Source organism: Lissotriton vulgaris, chromosome 7, assembly GCF_964263255.1.
Source record: "Lissotriton vulgaris chromosome 7, aLisVul1.2, whole genome shotgun sequence".
In the NCBI taxonomy this organism is placed as follows: domain Eukaryota; kingdom Metazoa; phylum Chordata; class Amphibia; order Caudata; family Salamandridae; genus Lissotriton; species Lissotriton vulgaris.
Genome location: NC_141695.1, coordinates 1,327,598,963 through 1,327,616,861, shown reverse-complemented (window position 1 = coordinate 1,327,616,861; position 17,899 = coordinate 1,327,598,963). Strand labels below are relative to the sequence as shown.

Below are 17,899 nucleotides of genomic sequence, written 5' to 3'. Positions count from 1 at the left end.
ATGTGGGTGGCCTGCTGTCCACCGAACTGCTAAAAAAATTGACTACCCCACGAATCAAAGTAGACATTTTAGGCATTGAAAAGTTCAATGGCCAGCTGTATCCCTAATCACCCTAAAGTAAGGCTGATTTGAGTTTTCAGCCTGGTCCTGTTACCCCACGTTACCGGTCAGGTGACCCTGCCAATAAAAGGGACCGGGCACATGTGCCCTGGGTCAGTTCCAGTGCCCCCTACCATGGTGTCCGTGCAGTCATTACCCAGCATGGGGGTGGAGGGCTCCAGACACCACAGGTCCGTTGAACATATACATTGTAAGTAACTCTGTACCTCATACAGTGTGAATTTATTTTTCATATATTTAGGTCTACATTGCATGCTCCTCTGTAGGAGACAGAGTTTCCAAAACTAACTAGTTTAAAAACCATGAATGGGCGGTAATTTCCTGATTGTCTGTTCCTGGCAATGACGGGGGAGAGTAGAGCTGGGAGGGGCAGGGGTTACGTTTTGAGACATGACCCGCCTCTGCGCCCAGCCCTCATTGGTGTATCTTCGTGTCATAAGCCTCCTGGCAGTCACCGTTTTGTCAGGTGTTGTGGGAACTGTCCGGTGCCTGCATCTCTCCCTAACCGCCGTCTCCAGTCTCTTGCATGTATTCGCTCCGTCCAGCTTCTTTCGTCAAAACTATTTTTTGTGTTTAGTGCTAAGCTGTGAGCCGGGCGCAGTTCTATACAGGAATAAGCTCTATTCTACATTCCTCACTCACCCCTCTGACTTTCCGCTCTTGAACATCAGTTTCTTTGAGTTCTAAGCAGGCGGCTCCACATTTACCTGCTTATTGTCGCAGATATAGTCTTTTCAAAGCTTTTCTCAGCTGCCTTTGCGAAGGTGGTAACTCAGGACTCCAGAGAAGATGGCGGGATTTGGCCTTCTGACCGTTCTCCTTTACTTGGGCACAGGTAAGTGTCTGTCTTCCTTTTTCACTGGCAAGAAAATGACTGCAGAAAGAGGTTGAGCCTGCAGTCCCTTTTTTTTGGGGAGGGGGGGGGGGAGGTGATAGGGGGCAATTTGGGGGCAACTCCACAGGGTCCCCATCGTGCTCAAAGCATCTGAATATTTATGAAATATTGCGGACACGGGGGCCTTTTTAACATTCTACAGAGGGGCCCCCGTCATTTTGCGTTACATCACTGTGCAGGGGTGTTTTATTGTTGGTTAGGCCGGTGTTACCTCGGCCCTCCCATTCACAAAGTTCACCTTGTGGAGGCATTACACTGTATTCTGATAGGTACTGTTGCCCGAAAATCAGGTCCTTGAGCCTGGTCTTGACGGTTTGCAATATTTCACGGTTTACTATCAGAGACTTGGTTGCCATTAGTGCAGGAAGTGCAGTGGCACCAGGGCCCAGAGGACCGAGTGTCATTATTGCTGCATTTCACAGTTCAGACGGCGCCCAAGGGGCCCGTGACCTTCCTTGCACTAGAGACTTTACATACTGGCTACACCACTGGTGACTTTTTAGAACTACCTCCAAGCTCTGTTTTTATCTGACAATTGAAATAATTATGATACATTTATCTTATGGTACAATTTGAAAAAGAGAAACCCATTCACATAAGACCTGTTTTTGGGTGAAAAGAAAATGTGAAAACATGTATTATAAAACTATTCACTCGGCACCATTTATTTAATCGATAAAAACTATTTTTAAGGGCCGAATCTTCAAGGTCCTTTTGACAAGCTGGGATTGCGGTCCTCAGTCGCTTCAATATGAGGCTGACTTACAATCATCTTCAGGGGCTGTTGTTACTCCCCAGTCCTGTCCCATAGAATATTCTTTACTCTGCTCCATAATAAGGACAACCTTTGAAAATCGTGTCTCATTTCCCCAAAGGCCGAAATGTCAACATTTAAGAACACGGAAAGAGTCCCATTTAGAGAAAGAAATTGTGAAAATGTCATTTTGCATTGGTGGCTTTAAGTGGGAAAAAGTTAAAATATCACAATTCATAGGACAAACCTCACTTACACTGGTTAAAGCTATTTTGCACTCTGTTGCTCCGCTGGCCGGTGAGTAGAAAAAACTGTAACACATTATTCCGATTCTAACTGATTTTTATTTTGAATAATTATTCATGTCAATTCTAATTTTAAACTGTGCCGCATCACCTGTATAGTGTGGTAAAGGAAGTACAGGAGTCCACTGTAGGTATAAGTTCCTTTAATGTAAGTTCCTTCCAAGATAACAGGTACAGAAGTAAGATAGATAAAACCCCACCAGGAGCTAGCTCTCATCAGCTCAGCCTGAGTAGATCAACTGATGTTAAGAGCCAGAGAGTCACCCCAGGCATTCTATGATGTCATCAACATTCCAATCAGTAGAGCACCACAGCTAAGTAGTTTACTACACATCCTCTCTCCTTAGTGAATGAGGAAAGAAAGAAGGAAACATAGACAAAGATACCTCAAGTGTGACATTTGCATAAAAGTACAAAGATGAAGTACGCAAATAAATAATGTACAACAAGTACTGCATGAGGTATGATTAGCATGAACAGAAATACTATAATCATAAGTATGAGCAGGAATAGAATAACATGCTAAATTTGAATGGAAAGAAACCACTAAATGCTACTATATGCCACATCCCCTTCCCTTAGAGTAAAAGCATGGCTTTGATGAATAAAGAGCAGAGTAGCGAAGAAAAATGGTCACGCTGCCAACTGGGTACACCAGAGAGAAAACTCCCTGAAAAACAAAGGCAAGCATAGACACAGACCCTTTACAAGCTCCCCTAACAAAACAATCTGACAGAGAAAAATGAAACTTCTCACCCAAAGTCCCACCGACATGAAACCCTTGGCCACGAATCTCAGGCAGGCAGACTTTGACGAAAGCAGAGTGTCAAAAAGCAACGATGTTAAACAATCTCCACCAAAAATAGGGAACACAGGGTACTAATACTTAAAAATCACAACCTCCCCAAAGTAGGGTACACCACAGGAAAGAGAACCTGGAACTGAAATAGGGCATTGACTACCCACAAATCAACAACCTCCCCTCAAAAGGGTACACCGCAGGGTAGGAAACCTGGGAACTGAAATGGGCATTGACTACCCTAAAATCCACAACATCCCCTAAGTAGGGTACACCGCAGGGTAGGAAACCTGGGAACTGAAATGGGCATTGACTACCCTAAAATCCACAACATCCCCTAAGTAGGGTACACCGCAGGGTAGAAAACCTGGGAGCTGAAATGAGCATTGACTACCCTAAAATCCACAACATCCCTTAAGTAGGGCATGGACGCACAGACCACTACCTCAACAAACTAAAAGAAATGGGCATTGACTACCCTGAAATCCACAACATCCCCTAAGTAGGGTACACCACAGGGTAGAAAACCTGGGAACTGAAGTGGGCACTGACTACCCTAAAATCCACAACCTCCCCTGAGACACAGACCCCTAAAATAACACCTAGACTAATAAAAAAAACAGTTTCACTGACCTCCCTCACAAGTGTCAACAACAAAACTGAGTGCCCCACGCCAAACCCACAAACGAAATGACAGCAGGCATTATAATGACAGTAAAAGCGTAAAGCTCCCCACACCAAGCTCACAAACCAAATAAAAGCAGGCATTGTAAAAAAACAGTGAAAATGAAAAACTCCTCACAAACTTGCTTTCAATCAGTCCCCCACCCCTTACACACAAAACGAAATAAAAGTGAGCATTGAAGGCAGAGATAAACCTTCCTCCCCAAACCACACAGGACCTCACAACGTTGCCATCGAAGAATAAAGAAGTAAAGTTCCTCCAACGGGCAAATGGTGAGCAGCGCTTCCAGAAAGAAGAGATACAACATCCTCCCAGATCTCGGATAAGTTCACAAGTCGAAAGTTCGTTACCTCTTGAAGACGAGCTGTAGTTGACCAGCGGCACCAGCGATTAACTCTTGAAGAACCCCGTGTAAACAAACAGCTCCACAACACTTTATTGACACAATCGTTGAAAAAAAACAAAAACTGTAGGACTGAACAGAAGATGGCGGCACGTAACCATGACGTTGTGCGGGGTGGCTCTCCGCTGGAGCGTGAACCAAAACGTCCACTGCAGTAATGAACTGGCAGACGTCACAGAAGAACGAGTGCAAGCATCCATGAGGAGGTAAGACTGCGCGTGTGGCATGAGAGCGCGTGGTGAAAGATCGTGCGCTGTTTGAAAACCAGCGGTTAAACTGCCAAATTGCAGAGGCAACATGTCTAATGTCCAACAGAGAAAATAAAAGTAAGTATGGCACCACGAAAACGCAGGTACAATCCCAACATCCATGAAAATGCACATTCGCTTGCCGAAGACGCCACTCACAATACCACAAGTCACTGCGACAACATGAAAAGTACCCCAAGTCGCTGAATGGCGCTTTAGCAAATGTGTAAAAGAGTTTGCCAACAATACCGTTTAACTCTTGTCTCATGAGTCCTTTTCAACGCTGCAAACGCTCCTTAGGAGAAGCCAAATCCGACCTACAGATGGGCAGCGTATGTCTTGGAGAGTGCGTGTTGGCGTCGCTGATGAAGCTTGTTCTCTGTAGGAGACTTGCAGACAGTAAGAGAAAGCCTCACAAATAAACGCCGATTTTAACACGCAAGGAGGATAGGCTGAGTTAGTGCACAAGTCTCTTTAGGCACAGATGATTTCAAAAAGTCTCTTTAGGCACAGACGATTTTAAAAGTCTCTTTAAGCACAGACGATTGAACACTGTGACAGGCACTTTCCTCAGAAGGCTTGCTGATGGGCTAAGACAATTCCCACACAGGTTGAAGTATGTTGCATTAACCCTCACAACATTCACCAGATACAGCAGAGTATTGGAAAATGAAACCACAAACGCCCTAGATGCAGGCTCAACAGGTAACATACACCCAGATTGCAGGCTGTCCAGGTGGTGGAACGGACACTGGTGGGGTTGGCTGGGGCGTTACCTTTGGGTTTCAATTTGAGTCTGAGAGTCCATAAAGTCTTTAGTTCCTTGTCTTTAAGTTCCTTAGTCGTCCTTTCTCCTGAGTTCACGCGTAGGTTCATCCTTTCAAGAAACGTCGCCAAATTGTGGTAAAGGAAGTACAGGAGTCCACTGTAGGTATAAGTTCCTTTAATGTAAGTTCCTTCCAAGATAACAGGTACAGAAGTAAGATAGATAAAACCCCACCAGGAGCTAGCTCTCATCAGCTCAGCCTGAGTAGATCAACTGACGTTAAGAGCCAGAGAGTCACCCCAGGCATTCTATGATGTCATCAACATTCCAATCAGTAGAGCACCACAGAGAAGTAGTTTACTACATATAGCATTGTATCAGACAAAAACAATTAGCTACCCAATTGTTCACTGTTTTGGGTGACAAAAGATCGCAGAACAGGAGAGGGTGGAATTACATATTTTTAACGAAATGTTGTGAAATTATGCAACATTATATATTTTTTACTTTGCCTGCCTCTCTTGCCTGAATGTTGAATGTAAGGACATTCCTCATCACCTCACAAAAGTCATGCAGGATCCTGGCAGAGGACTGGATCCAGCTGAAAACATATCAAGACTGCACTTCTACCGTACCCATGGTTTTCCAAGGGTACGGGGTACCTTAGAGAGAGGTGTGGCGCAGCGGCCAGGGAGGCTGATTTCGGAGACCAGTGCTATCCCCGGCAGGAGCCCAGTGCCATAGGTCACTTGGGGGCATATAATCTAGGGACGGCGATGAATAACGCAAAGCGCGCTTAGCGCTTTTTTATTTATCGCCGTCCATCACTGGAATTTATCGCCCTGGTAGCGCGTTATTAACAACGCGTTTCTCCAGGGTGATAAAAATGTCAGCGATAGCGGGGAATTAGCTTCTTTGCCGGGAACATCGCTGTTCCCTGCAAAACAGCAATAACCTTGCTGATATGATCCTGTGGTCGTATCGGCATAATCCACCCGCATGTTAGGGATAGGTAAGTCTGCATTTAAGCAGACATTATTTTTTGGCAAAAACAGCGTTTTTCTCCAAAAACGAACGTCTGCCTAAATGCTGGGGCAGCATTGTAAACATCGCGATGTACACATCAGCGATATTTACAAGGTTGTACTGTCCAGGGACGCCCACTTTGCATCTCATTAGAGATACAAAGAGTGGCGTCGGTAACAAGGTTGCTAACATGCGCTAATACATGTTAGCACTGCCTTGTTAATAGGGCGAAAACATTATCTCCGCTTTTTTGGCTTTTAAAGACAAAAAAACGGAGATAAAGCCCTTGATAATACGCCCCTTAACCTCTCCACCGGACCCCAGGGCCTTGAGACTCTTATAGGGGAGTGGTTCCCGCATTACAAATACCAGATTTAGATTTCCATAAGCAAATTGTTTGGGAAAGACCCCGGCAGTGTTGTCCTTCAATAAATGGTTCGGTTGCATTCACTTGCAAACACATATTAAGTTTTACACCAAGGGCACAAACAGTCCCCTTTCTCCTAAGGCTAACTTAAATAAACACAGAAGAATAAAACATTTTAGAAAGAGACTCTATAACTAATATATGCTACAGTATTGTTTCAATCCACAGGTATAATTGAAAAAGATACTCTTTGTGAAGTGCTTGTGCTGTGCTGTAGAACGTTCATTTAAGTCAGTCTTAGGGGATAGCGGATTGTTTCTGTCCTTGGTGTCAAAGTTACAATGTGTTTGCAAGTGAGTCCAACAGAATAATTTATTGATGCATGTAGAACAGAACATGCTTGACTAACATGTGTCTCCCAATACAGCCATCTCAAGCAATGATAACAATTGTTCCGTTCATGTAGCTATTCATTTATAGCAAAACACACAAGATGATGGACGGAATGTTGCACAATGGCAAAACATTCACCCCCAGTCACAGATCTGGGTTTAGTCCATGTTATTTTGCTCACCAATCCACCCCAGTTCAGACATGGCCATATTCAAATCAGTCTTGACCCTGTGCCTCATGGGAACAGTCCAGACTGAACTGTCAAGCCATGTCTTCCCTGGACTGGAATCAAGCATCCTAGGACCGGTTTCTGGTTATCAGCCTTAATCAGCCAGGATAGTTTGACTCCAGAGGTGTAGTGAGCGCAGGACCGACGCCTGGGCATACCCTTCCCACATAGGGTGAACAGCAACACACAAGATGATGGACAGAATGTTGCACAATGGCAAAACATTCACCCCCAGTCAAATATCTGGTTTTAATCCATGTTATTTTTGTTCACCAAGCCACCCCAGTTCAGACATGGACATATGCAAATCAGTCTTGACCCTGTGCCTCATGGGAACAGTTCAGACCGAACTGCCAAGCCATGTCTTCCCTGGACCGGAATCAAGCATCCTAGGACCAGTTTCTGGCTATCAGCCTTCATCAGCCAGGATAGCTTGACTCCAGTGGTGTAGTGAGCACAGGACCCACGTCTGGGCATACCCTTCCCACACAGGGTGAACAGCAAAACACACAAGATGATGGGCGGAATGTTGGACAATGGCAAAACATTCACCCCCAGTCACAGATCTGGGTTTAATCCATCGTTATTTTGCTCATCAAGCCACCCGAGTTCAGCCATGGCAATATGCAAATCAGTCTTGACCCAGTGCCTCATGGGAACAGTCCAGACCGAACTGCCAAGCCATGTCTTCCCTGGACTAAAAGGTTTTGCTATTCATTTATATGCAGAGCTTCCATCATTGTGGTGTTCCTAGCTTTCACAGATGCTGGACAGATACCTCAGTTGGTTTGTGATCTTGTTTAAAAGAATAATTTGTATTCAGAGTTTCACATGTTCAAGTCAAAGCTTCATCCGTCCTTTGTCCATAAAATGAGGAAACTGAGTTGTGAATTAGTGATAGCTGCCAGGTCCACTGTTTGAGACCTACAGTCAGTCTGGAGTGAACACTATATTAAAACTCATTTCCAAAAATACCTTGTTTTTCATAATCCGCTGATCACCCTGCAAAGTTCCTTGACCTTATTCCTTTTTCCTTCTCCAGGCTTCCTCAAGATGGCCGATGCTCAAGGTAAGATGCTTCTTAACATATTTGTTTCAAATTATCTGTACTCATGCCTTTTTTGCTGGAGCCTTTGGTCTGGGTGGAATCTGTTGGGCAACTGCCTCCGCACAACCCAGGGTGCTGAAATGTCAACCCAGGGAGATAAAATGTCAACCCAGGGAGATGAAATGTCAACCCAGGGTGATGAGATGTCAACCCAGGATGATGAGATGTCAACCCATGGTGATGAGATGTCAACCTATGGTGATGAGATGTCAACCCAGGGTGATGAGATGTCAACCCATGGTGATGAGATGTCAACCCATGGTGATGAGATGTCAACCCAGGGTGATGAGATGTCGACCGTAGAGTTTGATAATAATGTATGGGATAAAGAACAACCTTCTGTTCCCTAAAAGGATAATGTGAGTTGCGAAGAAGTTCTTCTCGGAAAACCAGAATATTCTAATTCATTTGCATAGTTTGGGACGCTAGTGTGACTTGAATTTTCTTTTTTGCATATTTTGTTCATAAGCTAAATATCACTACACAATCACTCCTCCAATACATTTTAAGTTCCTTGTCTCTTGCTATTTCTGATAAAATAACTTATTTGGATGCAGACATCCCGAAATCTTGTTGACACTGAGCTACAAAAAACAGAGCTCCAATTTTCAGCTTGTAATGTGTTGCAAACTCAGTAGCAAAGCAGAATGAACCCGTACTTTATGATGTTTGTATGATGTCTCATGTTTTTCAAGGGAGTCGAAAGTAATTAACTGGTAAACTGACTGCTGGTGCTGTTTCGACTCAGGGAGCTGCTTTGTAAACTTTCTGCAGTCTCTAGCTTCAGGCACTCTGCCGAGCCAAATGAACAACAATAAAAGATTTGAGTATAGATGCAGTACACCTATTGCAGATGGTTAAGGTTGTCACACCTTAACTCCAATGAAAAATAAACACACATTTTTAAATAGGCATTGCAAGCTGCCATGTGTTATAGCAAGCCTAATTCTAGCACTTAGGAGCTCATTATAATGGTGGTCGGACCGCCACCCACAGGCTATTGGTAGTGGTCCGGCCTCCGACAGCCCCTTGGTCTGAACGCTGGATTGCAATACCACGGGCGGACCCACAATGCTCAGGGCGAAGACCTCCGCCTCCACCTGGGTCTCTGATACCGACAGGGCGGTGGTCAGGTTCGTAGTTCCAAATGGAGGCGGTGCCGAGGCAGGCATCACCATCGGGATTACGATATCCATTTCTGACAACCTTTTGATGTTAGAAAGACTGCCATGAAGAGGTTTTTTGGAAACGGAATGTGAGGGCCCAATCATGGGCCATGTCCATCGTGGGCCATTGTAAAGCGGCCCATGTGCCCCCACTCACCACCATGCACCGTGCGCCATGCACCACACTGTGCACAGCACACGGTGCATGGGCTTGTAGGAAGTGCGCCTTTTCACAGCAGCTTGTGCTGCAGCCCTTTTCCTGGGCCGCAGCACAAGACGCAGTGAAATAGATCACTTAGGGGCATATTATCAAGGACAGGCGATACATTATCGCCGCTTCTATCGGCAGGAAACTGCCGATAAAGCGGCGATAATGGCCTTGATAATATGCTCTATGGATTCCAATCGAAGCCCATGTTAGATGTGAAGACATCTAACATGGTCTTCGATTGGAATTCATAGAGCATTTTATCAAGGCCATTATCGCCGCTTTATCGGCAGTTTCCTGCCGATAAAAGCGGCGATAATGTATCGCCTGTCCTTGATAATATGCCCCTTAGTGACCCCCAACCTAGCAGGCGGCAGTCCGACTGCCCATCTGCCTGCCTTCTATCACAATGAGGGCCTTAGTTTGCTCAGTTTGAGGTTTGCCCTATACAACCTGTTGGCAATATCATTGCTGTTCTTATTATTTGGAGCACATACACTCATGATTAGTGGGTGTAGATAACTTCCTTTTCTCAGACTTCTTTTGATGTTGGAACGTTGCTGTAATAAGACCACTTTGTAACTTTTTACATTCAGTAACCCAGGGCACAAGTCTTTAAAAAAACAGAAGTGGTAGAACTAAGTTATACAGCATGCAAGTGTCATCACGATGTGCGACATCACTGTGCATGACATCGCATGTGGCATCACAAAAAGTGACATCATAGGACGTGACATCTGTAAAAGAATTCAATAAAACAACGGTTTTGTTAAATGCACATTCGTGTAAATACTCACACAGTCTGATACAGCTGACATTCATACAGTGCCTGCTCTTTTATATAAGGATTAAACAAAATCGAAAACTTGCTACCAAATCGTAGTTTCTCTTAAATGCTTATTACGTGAAAACAATCTGTGTGCCTTTGTTTCCAATACACTGCTCCAGCACAGAGGTGTGAGGCTGCAGATAGCTCCCCAACAAGATTGTACTCCCACAAAAGGTGAGCTGATGGCCTTTACATCAGCCCTTCGTCTTAGGCATAGTTTGAGGAGAAAATATAACAAGCATTTGCAACGCAATCGGTCTCGCCTTTGGGACCTTATATGTATTTAGCTAGGCAGCCCATTAGCCTGGGTGCTGAAACATCTACTGTTCTTTAACATGGAGGGAAAGCAAGTACCAAACTGTGGAACACGTTAGGTATGGGAACACATGGAGAAATAATATTGCCTTTCAGCAGGATATTGTATAGTCCAAATCTCTGTTTTTAATATAAAACCAGGGCCTTTGTGGTCATATCACTGAAAAAACAAGATTTGAAAAACATATTATTGTCTACGGGTGCTCGTTGAAGACAAGCTTTTTTAGCCTGGAATCTAGGTAATGCTAAAGTTATTCTGGTATTTCATTGACCTCTGCTGGTCGTCTTCTATGAAGAAAGTTAAATACAGGCAGTTGCCAGAAAAATATAAAAGAAAGTCCCTAAGTAGAAAGCAATTCTGGTATTTTAGTGACCTCTACTGCTCATTTTCTATCAAGACAGTTAAATAGAGGCAGTTGCTCAAGCAGAAAGCATGTCTGGTATTTTACTGACCTCTACTGGTCATTTTGCATCAAGACAGTTAAATAGAGGCGGATGAACAGAAAGAAAAATCCCTGAGCAAAAGCGGAAGCATACAAGTCCTAGGGCTGATCTCCAGAGCCCACAAAGCACATACAACAGATCTTCCAGACAGCTCAAGTGCTGTCTAGGCCCGAACTAAAAAGCCCCTCCACCCACTGCATGCTGTTGCTCAGCGGAAAGCAGTCAGCATTGATGGCGATGCGGAATGTGTACCAGGGACAAGTTCAGCTTACCTCGTTTTGGCCAAACTTCTTTCCAAGGGGTACGGCGTCTACCCTGTAAAAATAGTGGGAAGACACTGTCTACCTGCTTGTATCCACAACTTGTGCCCTGCAGTAACCTCTTCCTAGGAAAAAGTCAGGGCACTAGTTGAGGGTACATGTGGGTAGACTAAGACTACCCACTCTTTTCACAGGGTGAATGCCATTCACCCTGCCAACAAGTTGGGACGCCAAGAAATATGCTGAACTCATCACTGTATAATTATCACACACCAGGGCACATTCAGCAGTGCCTGCAGGTTGCCTGCTTTCGTTCCACGCAGCAACGTGCAGACAAGGGTGCTTGGTAATTTTAAATTCTAGCTGGGCCCAAAACAAAGGCAGTAATTAAGGGACCATCACGCCTCCTTTTGTTTGAGTATCCTGTCTGAGAACTATCTGAAGCCACATACCTAGTTGCAAATGCAATGGAGGGAAAACAAAGGCACACAGCTTGGTATTACTTCACTTTACTTAAGAGAAGCATGGTTTTGACTTTTTTTCAGTCATTATATATCAGAGATATGAATGCATTGTAAGAATGTCAGTTATGTTGGCCTTCCCAGTAATTACACAAATACCAATTTAAATACCACTATTTTGTTTTATTTCTTTTATAGCCCTACGTATCCGTTTACATCACATGTGCACATTATACATTAAGAATAAATCATATGGGGGAGGAGCTTCGCGGGCAACCAAGATGGCCGCGTGAGCTCGGAGCTCCGAAGACCCTCCGATCCTCCGTATTGATCCTGCTACCCATCCTGTCCCACAGTAGTGGGAATCTGTTGCGGTGCTGTTGCTGAGGCGGGGCCAGTTCTCCGATCGAAGATCCGGGTTTCCTGAGCTGAGTTACACCGTCGTGAAGATTGGAGACGACGACGCCATAATAGTCTGGCATTACGAGGGGGACGGTGGCGTTTCCACACGGTGGCAGTCCGAGAGGGTTGGAGCTGCCCCGCTCTGTGCTGGTGGCCAGACCAGATTGTTCAGAGGCCTGACGCTCTGCTGGGTCGGTGGAGTTGATTATTGACTTCGGCCGTCTAGGAGTGGCAGTGCCGGTTCGACCTCGCTTTGGGTTGTGACATCCCCGTAGCCCATCATGGCGGGCAGAGGAGACCCGGACAAAGGGAAGCCCCTGAGAGTCAGTAGGAAACCTTCCCTCTCACAGGCCACCATCTCTGAACGTTTCTCCCTTCCTAAGGGATCGCCTGGTGCTTCAGGCCGCACTAAAGATCCGCAGCGAGATGTGTCTCCGGACGATGTCGAACCCACCCTCCGGGATGTTATGGGAGCCATTGCGGGCATCAAGGCCGAAATGCACAAGCAGCACGAAGTGTTGTCGCACAAGGTCGACACGTTGACGATTGAAGTCAACCTCATCAGGGCCAACCTCGGAAAGACGAACGACAGAGTCAAGTCGCTCGACATTAAGACGTCGAGCCTGACTACCGACATGTCCGACGTGCAATCGGAGGTTCGGGACCTGAAAGCCGCTAACTCGCTGCTTGCCCGCAGGCTCGATGATTTTGAAGGACGGGCACGGCGCCAGAACGTCCGCATTATCGGTGTGCCGGAGGGTGCGGAGGGGGACGCTGCCGATCTCTTTGTTGAGGACATGGTGGTGAAGCACTTGGCTCCCGGTGGACTAAGCAAGTCCTTCTCGGTGGAGCGAGTGCACAGACTGCCCGGCGGCCAACCGAAACTGGGAGCATCTCCGCGCCCCATCATTGCCAGACTTTTCAACTACAGGGACCGGGATGCGATCCTGCAGGCATCGAGGAGAGGTGGTCCGTTAAAATTCCAGAATGCAGAAGTGAACTTCTTCCCCGATTTCACTCAAGCGGTACAGAAACGCCGGCAAAGCTTTATGGGTGTCAAGCGTAGGCTGCGGGAGATGGGGCTGAAGTACTCTATGCTCTTCCCAGCGAAGCTTCGTATAGAACATGGCGCTCGAGTGGTGTTTTTTGACTTGCCGGAGGCAGCTGGGGACTGGCTGGACACCCTGCCTCAACATCGGACTGCCCCTGAGGATCAGTCGGAAGGGGCGTCAGGTGGTCCTGATCTTCAGGAATGAACAATGTTTCTTCGGACTTCTTTCGGTGGAGGGCCCTGCAAGTGCAATCAGTCACTGACTTATGTTTTTTCCTTTTCTTTCTAATGCAGCTTTAGAAACTTTGGAGGATAACGGGGGTGATAGGATGTCTCCTTTCTCCTCTGGGGGCTTTCCGTAGGTTAGTTTTTTGGGGGCGACAGGCACACTGCTAGTTGGGGCAGCTTTTTAGTCTAATGCAGGGGTGCAGGGTGGGGGTGGTTGGTTTGAGTGTTTTCCTTCTGTTTTTTCTTTTTCCCTTCTCTCACGGCAAGGTTACTGTTCTTCTGTTTATTATGTTGCGGTAGCTGTTTTCTGGGGGTGGTGGTCGGGACTGTGCATCTTTGACGATGGGGGGTAAGACATTAAACGTGTTGAGTTGGAATGTGAACGTGCTGGGGGATCGCATTAAACGTGGGGTTGTACTGCAGATGTTTAAACGTTGTGTACCCGATGTTATTCTATTACAGGAGAAGCATCTCATTGGCAATACGTGTCACGCACTCAATAGAAAAGGGTTTAAGATGGTGGCTCACTCCGGGTTCTCTTCGGGGTCCCGAGGGGTTGGGATCATGGTGCGCATGTCTCTCCCACTGGAGGTGGAGACTACGGTGATTGATGATAGAGGCCGCTATGTTGCCGTTGTGGGTAGATGGGAGGGGCGTACCCTGGTTTTGGTTTCTGTTTATGTCCCCCCAGGTTTGCAGACGACTACCTTCCAGGATCTCGGGGGCGCCATTTTGGGCCTCCCGGAGGGATTGCTTATTCTTGGTGGGGATTTTAATGTGGTGGTGTCGGGAACCCTTGATCGTTTTCCATCCAGAGATCTTCGCAGTGCGCAATTATGGCTCCCAAATTTCCTGAATACTATGGGTCTTATTGATTGTTGGCGACTTCTCCACCCTGCCCAACGGCAGTATTCCTTTCACTCGGGTGCGCACGGAAGCCTCTCCAGGATTGATTATATCTTGACTCCGGCGGTCCAGGCATCGACCGTTTCTGGAGCCCGTCTAATGGCCAGAGGTATATCGGACCACTCCCTGGTCTGGGTGTCGTTTGACTTTGGTACTGCGGCAACCTCCAGACTGGTACCGGTCAACCCCTGGTACTTTCGCAACCCCAAAGCTTGTGACCTCCTAGCTAAAGCTATCGACCTGTATTTCTCTGAGAATACGGGCTCGGTATCGTCGGCCTTGTCACTGTGGGAGGCCTTCAAAACTGTCCTGAGAGGGGAAGCCTTCTCCTTGATAGCCGAGGTGCGCAGGCGCAGGGATGAGGAAATGGTGCGGTTGGAGTCGGAAATTGAGGGCCTGGATTCTCAATTCGAAATAGACCCGACACCCGAATTGCTGCACGCTCTCTCCCTAAAGCAGTCAGAGTATCGAGCCACTGCCACTGACGCTGCCAAGGCAATGGGCAGGGAACAGCAAGGGAGGATCTATGATGCGGGTGACAAGGCGGTCAAGCTTCTTGCCTGGTTGGATAGGAGGGAGATGGCTTCCCGTGTGGTGCCTGAAGTTCTGGGAGAGGACGGGGTGGTTGTTACTGATCCTGCGCTATTGCCTCGGCTTTTGCCGACTATTTCGAGATGGTTTATACCTCGGTCTCCACCTTGACTGAGTCGGACTCGGCCTCTTTTCTGGAGGGAGTTGAGCTCCCTTGCCTGTCGGACACCGAGCGTGACGACATGGACAGGGACATTACGGCTGATGAGGTGGCGCTCGCGATACGATCTCTGCGATCTGGCAAGGCTCCCGGTCCCAATGGTCTTCCGGTGGAACTCTATAAGATTAAGGCCGACACCGTCGCAGTGCCCCTGCGGCGTATGTTTTTGGAGGCCCGGGAGGCTGGTGAGCTCCCGCTGGACCAGCGTTTGGCCACAATTGTGGTCATTCATAAGGAGGGGAAGCCCAGGGACCTTTGTAGATCGTACCGCCCGATCTCCCTGCTGAATGCCGAACCCAAGATTCTGGCTAAGTTACTGGCTAACCGGCTGGTGGGTGTGATCGCCGACTTGGTTCATCCGGATCAGTCGGGCTTTATACCTCACCGCAACACTGCTCTTAATCTTCGCAGGCTTCACGCTGTCATGGCGCGGGTGCACCAACTCTGCGAGCCAACTGTCCTGGCTTCACTGGACGCGACAATGGCGTTTGATTCCCTCGAATGGAATTATCTTTGGGCGGTGTTGTCTAAGTTTGGGTTTGGCCCCGACTTCATCAGTTGGGTAGGGCTTCTCTATGCCTCCCCGTTGGCCAATGTAACGGTCAACGGCCGGATATCGGCTTCCTTTGCCTTGCGCAGGGGTACTAGACAGGGTTGTCCGCTGTCGCCGCTCCTTTTTGCTCTAGCGCTCGAGCCGCTCGCTGCCTGGATACGCACCCACCCTGACGTCTGTGGGATCAAGTGGTCGCCGGGCTTTGAGGATGGAGTCTCATTGTACGCGGACGATATCCTGCTCTATCTTACTTCCCCCTGTCGGTCTTTGATTGTGGCGTTTGACGTGTTGAGCACTTTTGGTGGGTACTCGAGCCTAGTCATTAACTGGTCGAAATCCTACCTATATGTGCTCAGTGGAGACACCCCACGTCTTCCTAGGGGTTGTGCAATACAGGTCTCACAGCAGGGATTTAAGTACCTGGGTATCTATATATCAACGGAGGCCCGGGCACGATACACCAACAACTTGCTTCCCCCTCTTGCGCGCCTCAGGCGCGACGTGGAGGGTTGGAAAAGACTGCCGCTGTCCCTGCTGGGCCGGGCGGCATTGTTCAAGATGATGTCCCTGCCGAGATTCTTATACGCGCTCCAGAATACGCAGGACCCCGTCCCCTCCAAATACTTCAAGGAAATTGAAGGTCTACAACGGACCCTCTTGTGGGAGGGCAGGCCGCGTATCGCTGTAGTTAAACTGACTATCCCATGCTACGATGGCGGTATTGCCTTGCCTGACATCCGCCGGTACTATTGGGCCTCCCAATTGGCTGCTCTTAATCACGGCTTTTATGGACCGGCGGAGAGTCCGGGATACGCCATGGACCATTGGCTCTTAAATGATGAGATGTACTACAGAGCGCTGTACTCTAGATCTCTGGATGGAAAAATGACTGGTCCCACCAAGACCGCTGTGCACATTTGGAGGGCCATTACGAAAGCCTTGGGGTGGAAGGGTAGACTTACTATGGCCACTCCACTTTATGACTCCGACTTGCTGGGTAGGCTGTGGCACTTGAAGGGGTTTGACCGGTGGGACCTCATTGGTATTTCCAAGGTGGCTGATGTGATGGCCAGGAGGGAAATTAAGTCTTTTGAGGCTCTACAGACTGAATTTCAGCTAGGCGCCACAGAGTACTTCAGATATGCACAATTGAGACATGCCCTTACGTCTGCCCTGCCTGTTGGTGAGAAGGTCCCCGAGTCATCCCCGCTTGAAGACAGGGTGCTGGACGGCCATATGCCTGACAGTGCCATATCCCTGACCTATAAAAAGCTGATAAATGTTCGGACGGATTTGTTGTTGAATGTGAGAGATCAGTGGGTGCGTGATGGGATTGAGTTGGATGATGAGGATTGGCAGTGTGCGGTGTCTTCCCCCAAAGAAGTGGCAATTTCGGCTAGGCTGCGCTTAGTCCAATTGAAGATACTCCACAGAGTTTATGTAACTGGCCCCAGACTGATTCACATGGGGCTCTCTGTGGACGGTCTCTGTAGGCGAGGGTGCGGTGCACTGGCCACCTTCATGCATACCATCTGGGAATACCAGGTCATTGCTTCCTATTGGGAACGGGTGCATGTGGTTATGCGTGAGGTGACTGGTGTGGACTTGACTGCGGAAGCTCGACGCTGCTTGTTGAACGTGTGGGGTCCGACTGACTACACTAATGCTCAAACCCGCTGGGTCACGTTAGGGTACATGGTGGCCAAGCGAGACAGTGCTCAAAAATGGGGTGCCCCGACTCCCCCCACCGTGGGACTGTGGAAAACCAATATGGAATGGTGCATGCTCCGTGAGAAAACTGTGTACATAGCTAGGGGTAAGCCTAAGAGGTGGGGGGTTGTCTGGGGTGCGTGGAATGAATACAGAGGTAATATTTGTGTGCCCCCCGACACCGGTCCGCTGGAGGTTCGTCTCTCTCCCTAGCCCTTCCTTCCTTCCGCTCCACTCTTTACTTAAACGAAATCCTGGTTCCTTTCCCCCCCACTTTTGTACGCTTCTCCAATATGGTTAGTGCAGAGTGCTAAAAGGTCCCACTCGCCCCCTGGAATCGTGCATTGCCGCTCCTATGTTGTACCTTGCCACCTCCCTTTTTTTTTTTTTTTTCCTTATTCCCCTTTATTTTACCTTTATCGTTCTTCTTGTTGTTATCTTAGGTTTCTTAATTATACTATAAAATTAAACCTGATTTGCTCCTTTACTTGATTTGTGCGCACCTCTTCTCCACTCT

The 17,899-nt window shown here is 47.5% G+C and overlaps 1 protein-coding gene across 1 annotated transcript in view; it reads left to right on the top strand.

The window, feature by feature from the left end:
- The first annotated feature begins 841 nt into the window (after nucleotides 1-841).
- Nucleotides 842-17,899, top strand: part of LOC147703611 (serine protease 33-like) — a 77,454-nt gene continuing 60,396 nt past the window's right edge. Inside the window, exons 1-2 of the mRNA XM_086929524.1 lie at nucleotides 842-955; nucleotides 8,033-8,059. Of these exons, the coding sequence (XP_086785650.1) occupies nucleotides 910-955; nucleotides 8,033-8,059 (73 nt within the window). The 5' untranslated portion in view covers nucleotides 842-909. The remainder of the gene's footprint in view (nucleotides 956-8,032; nucleotides 8,060-17,899) is intronic.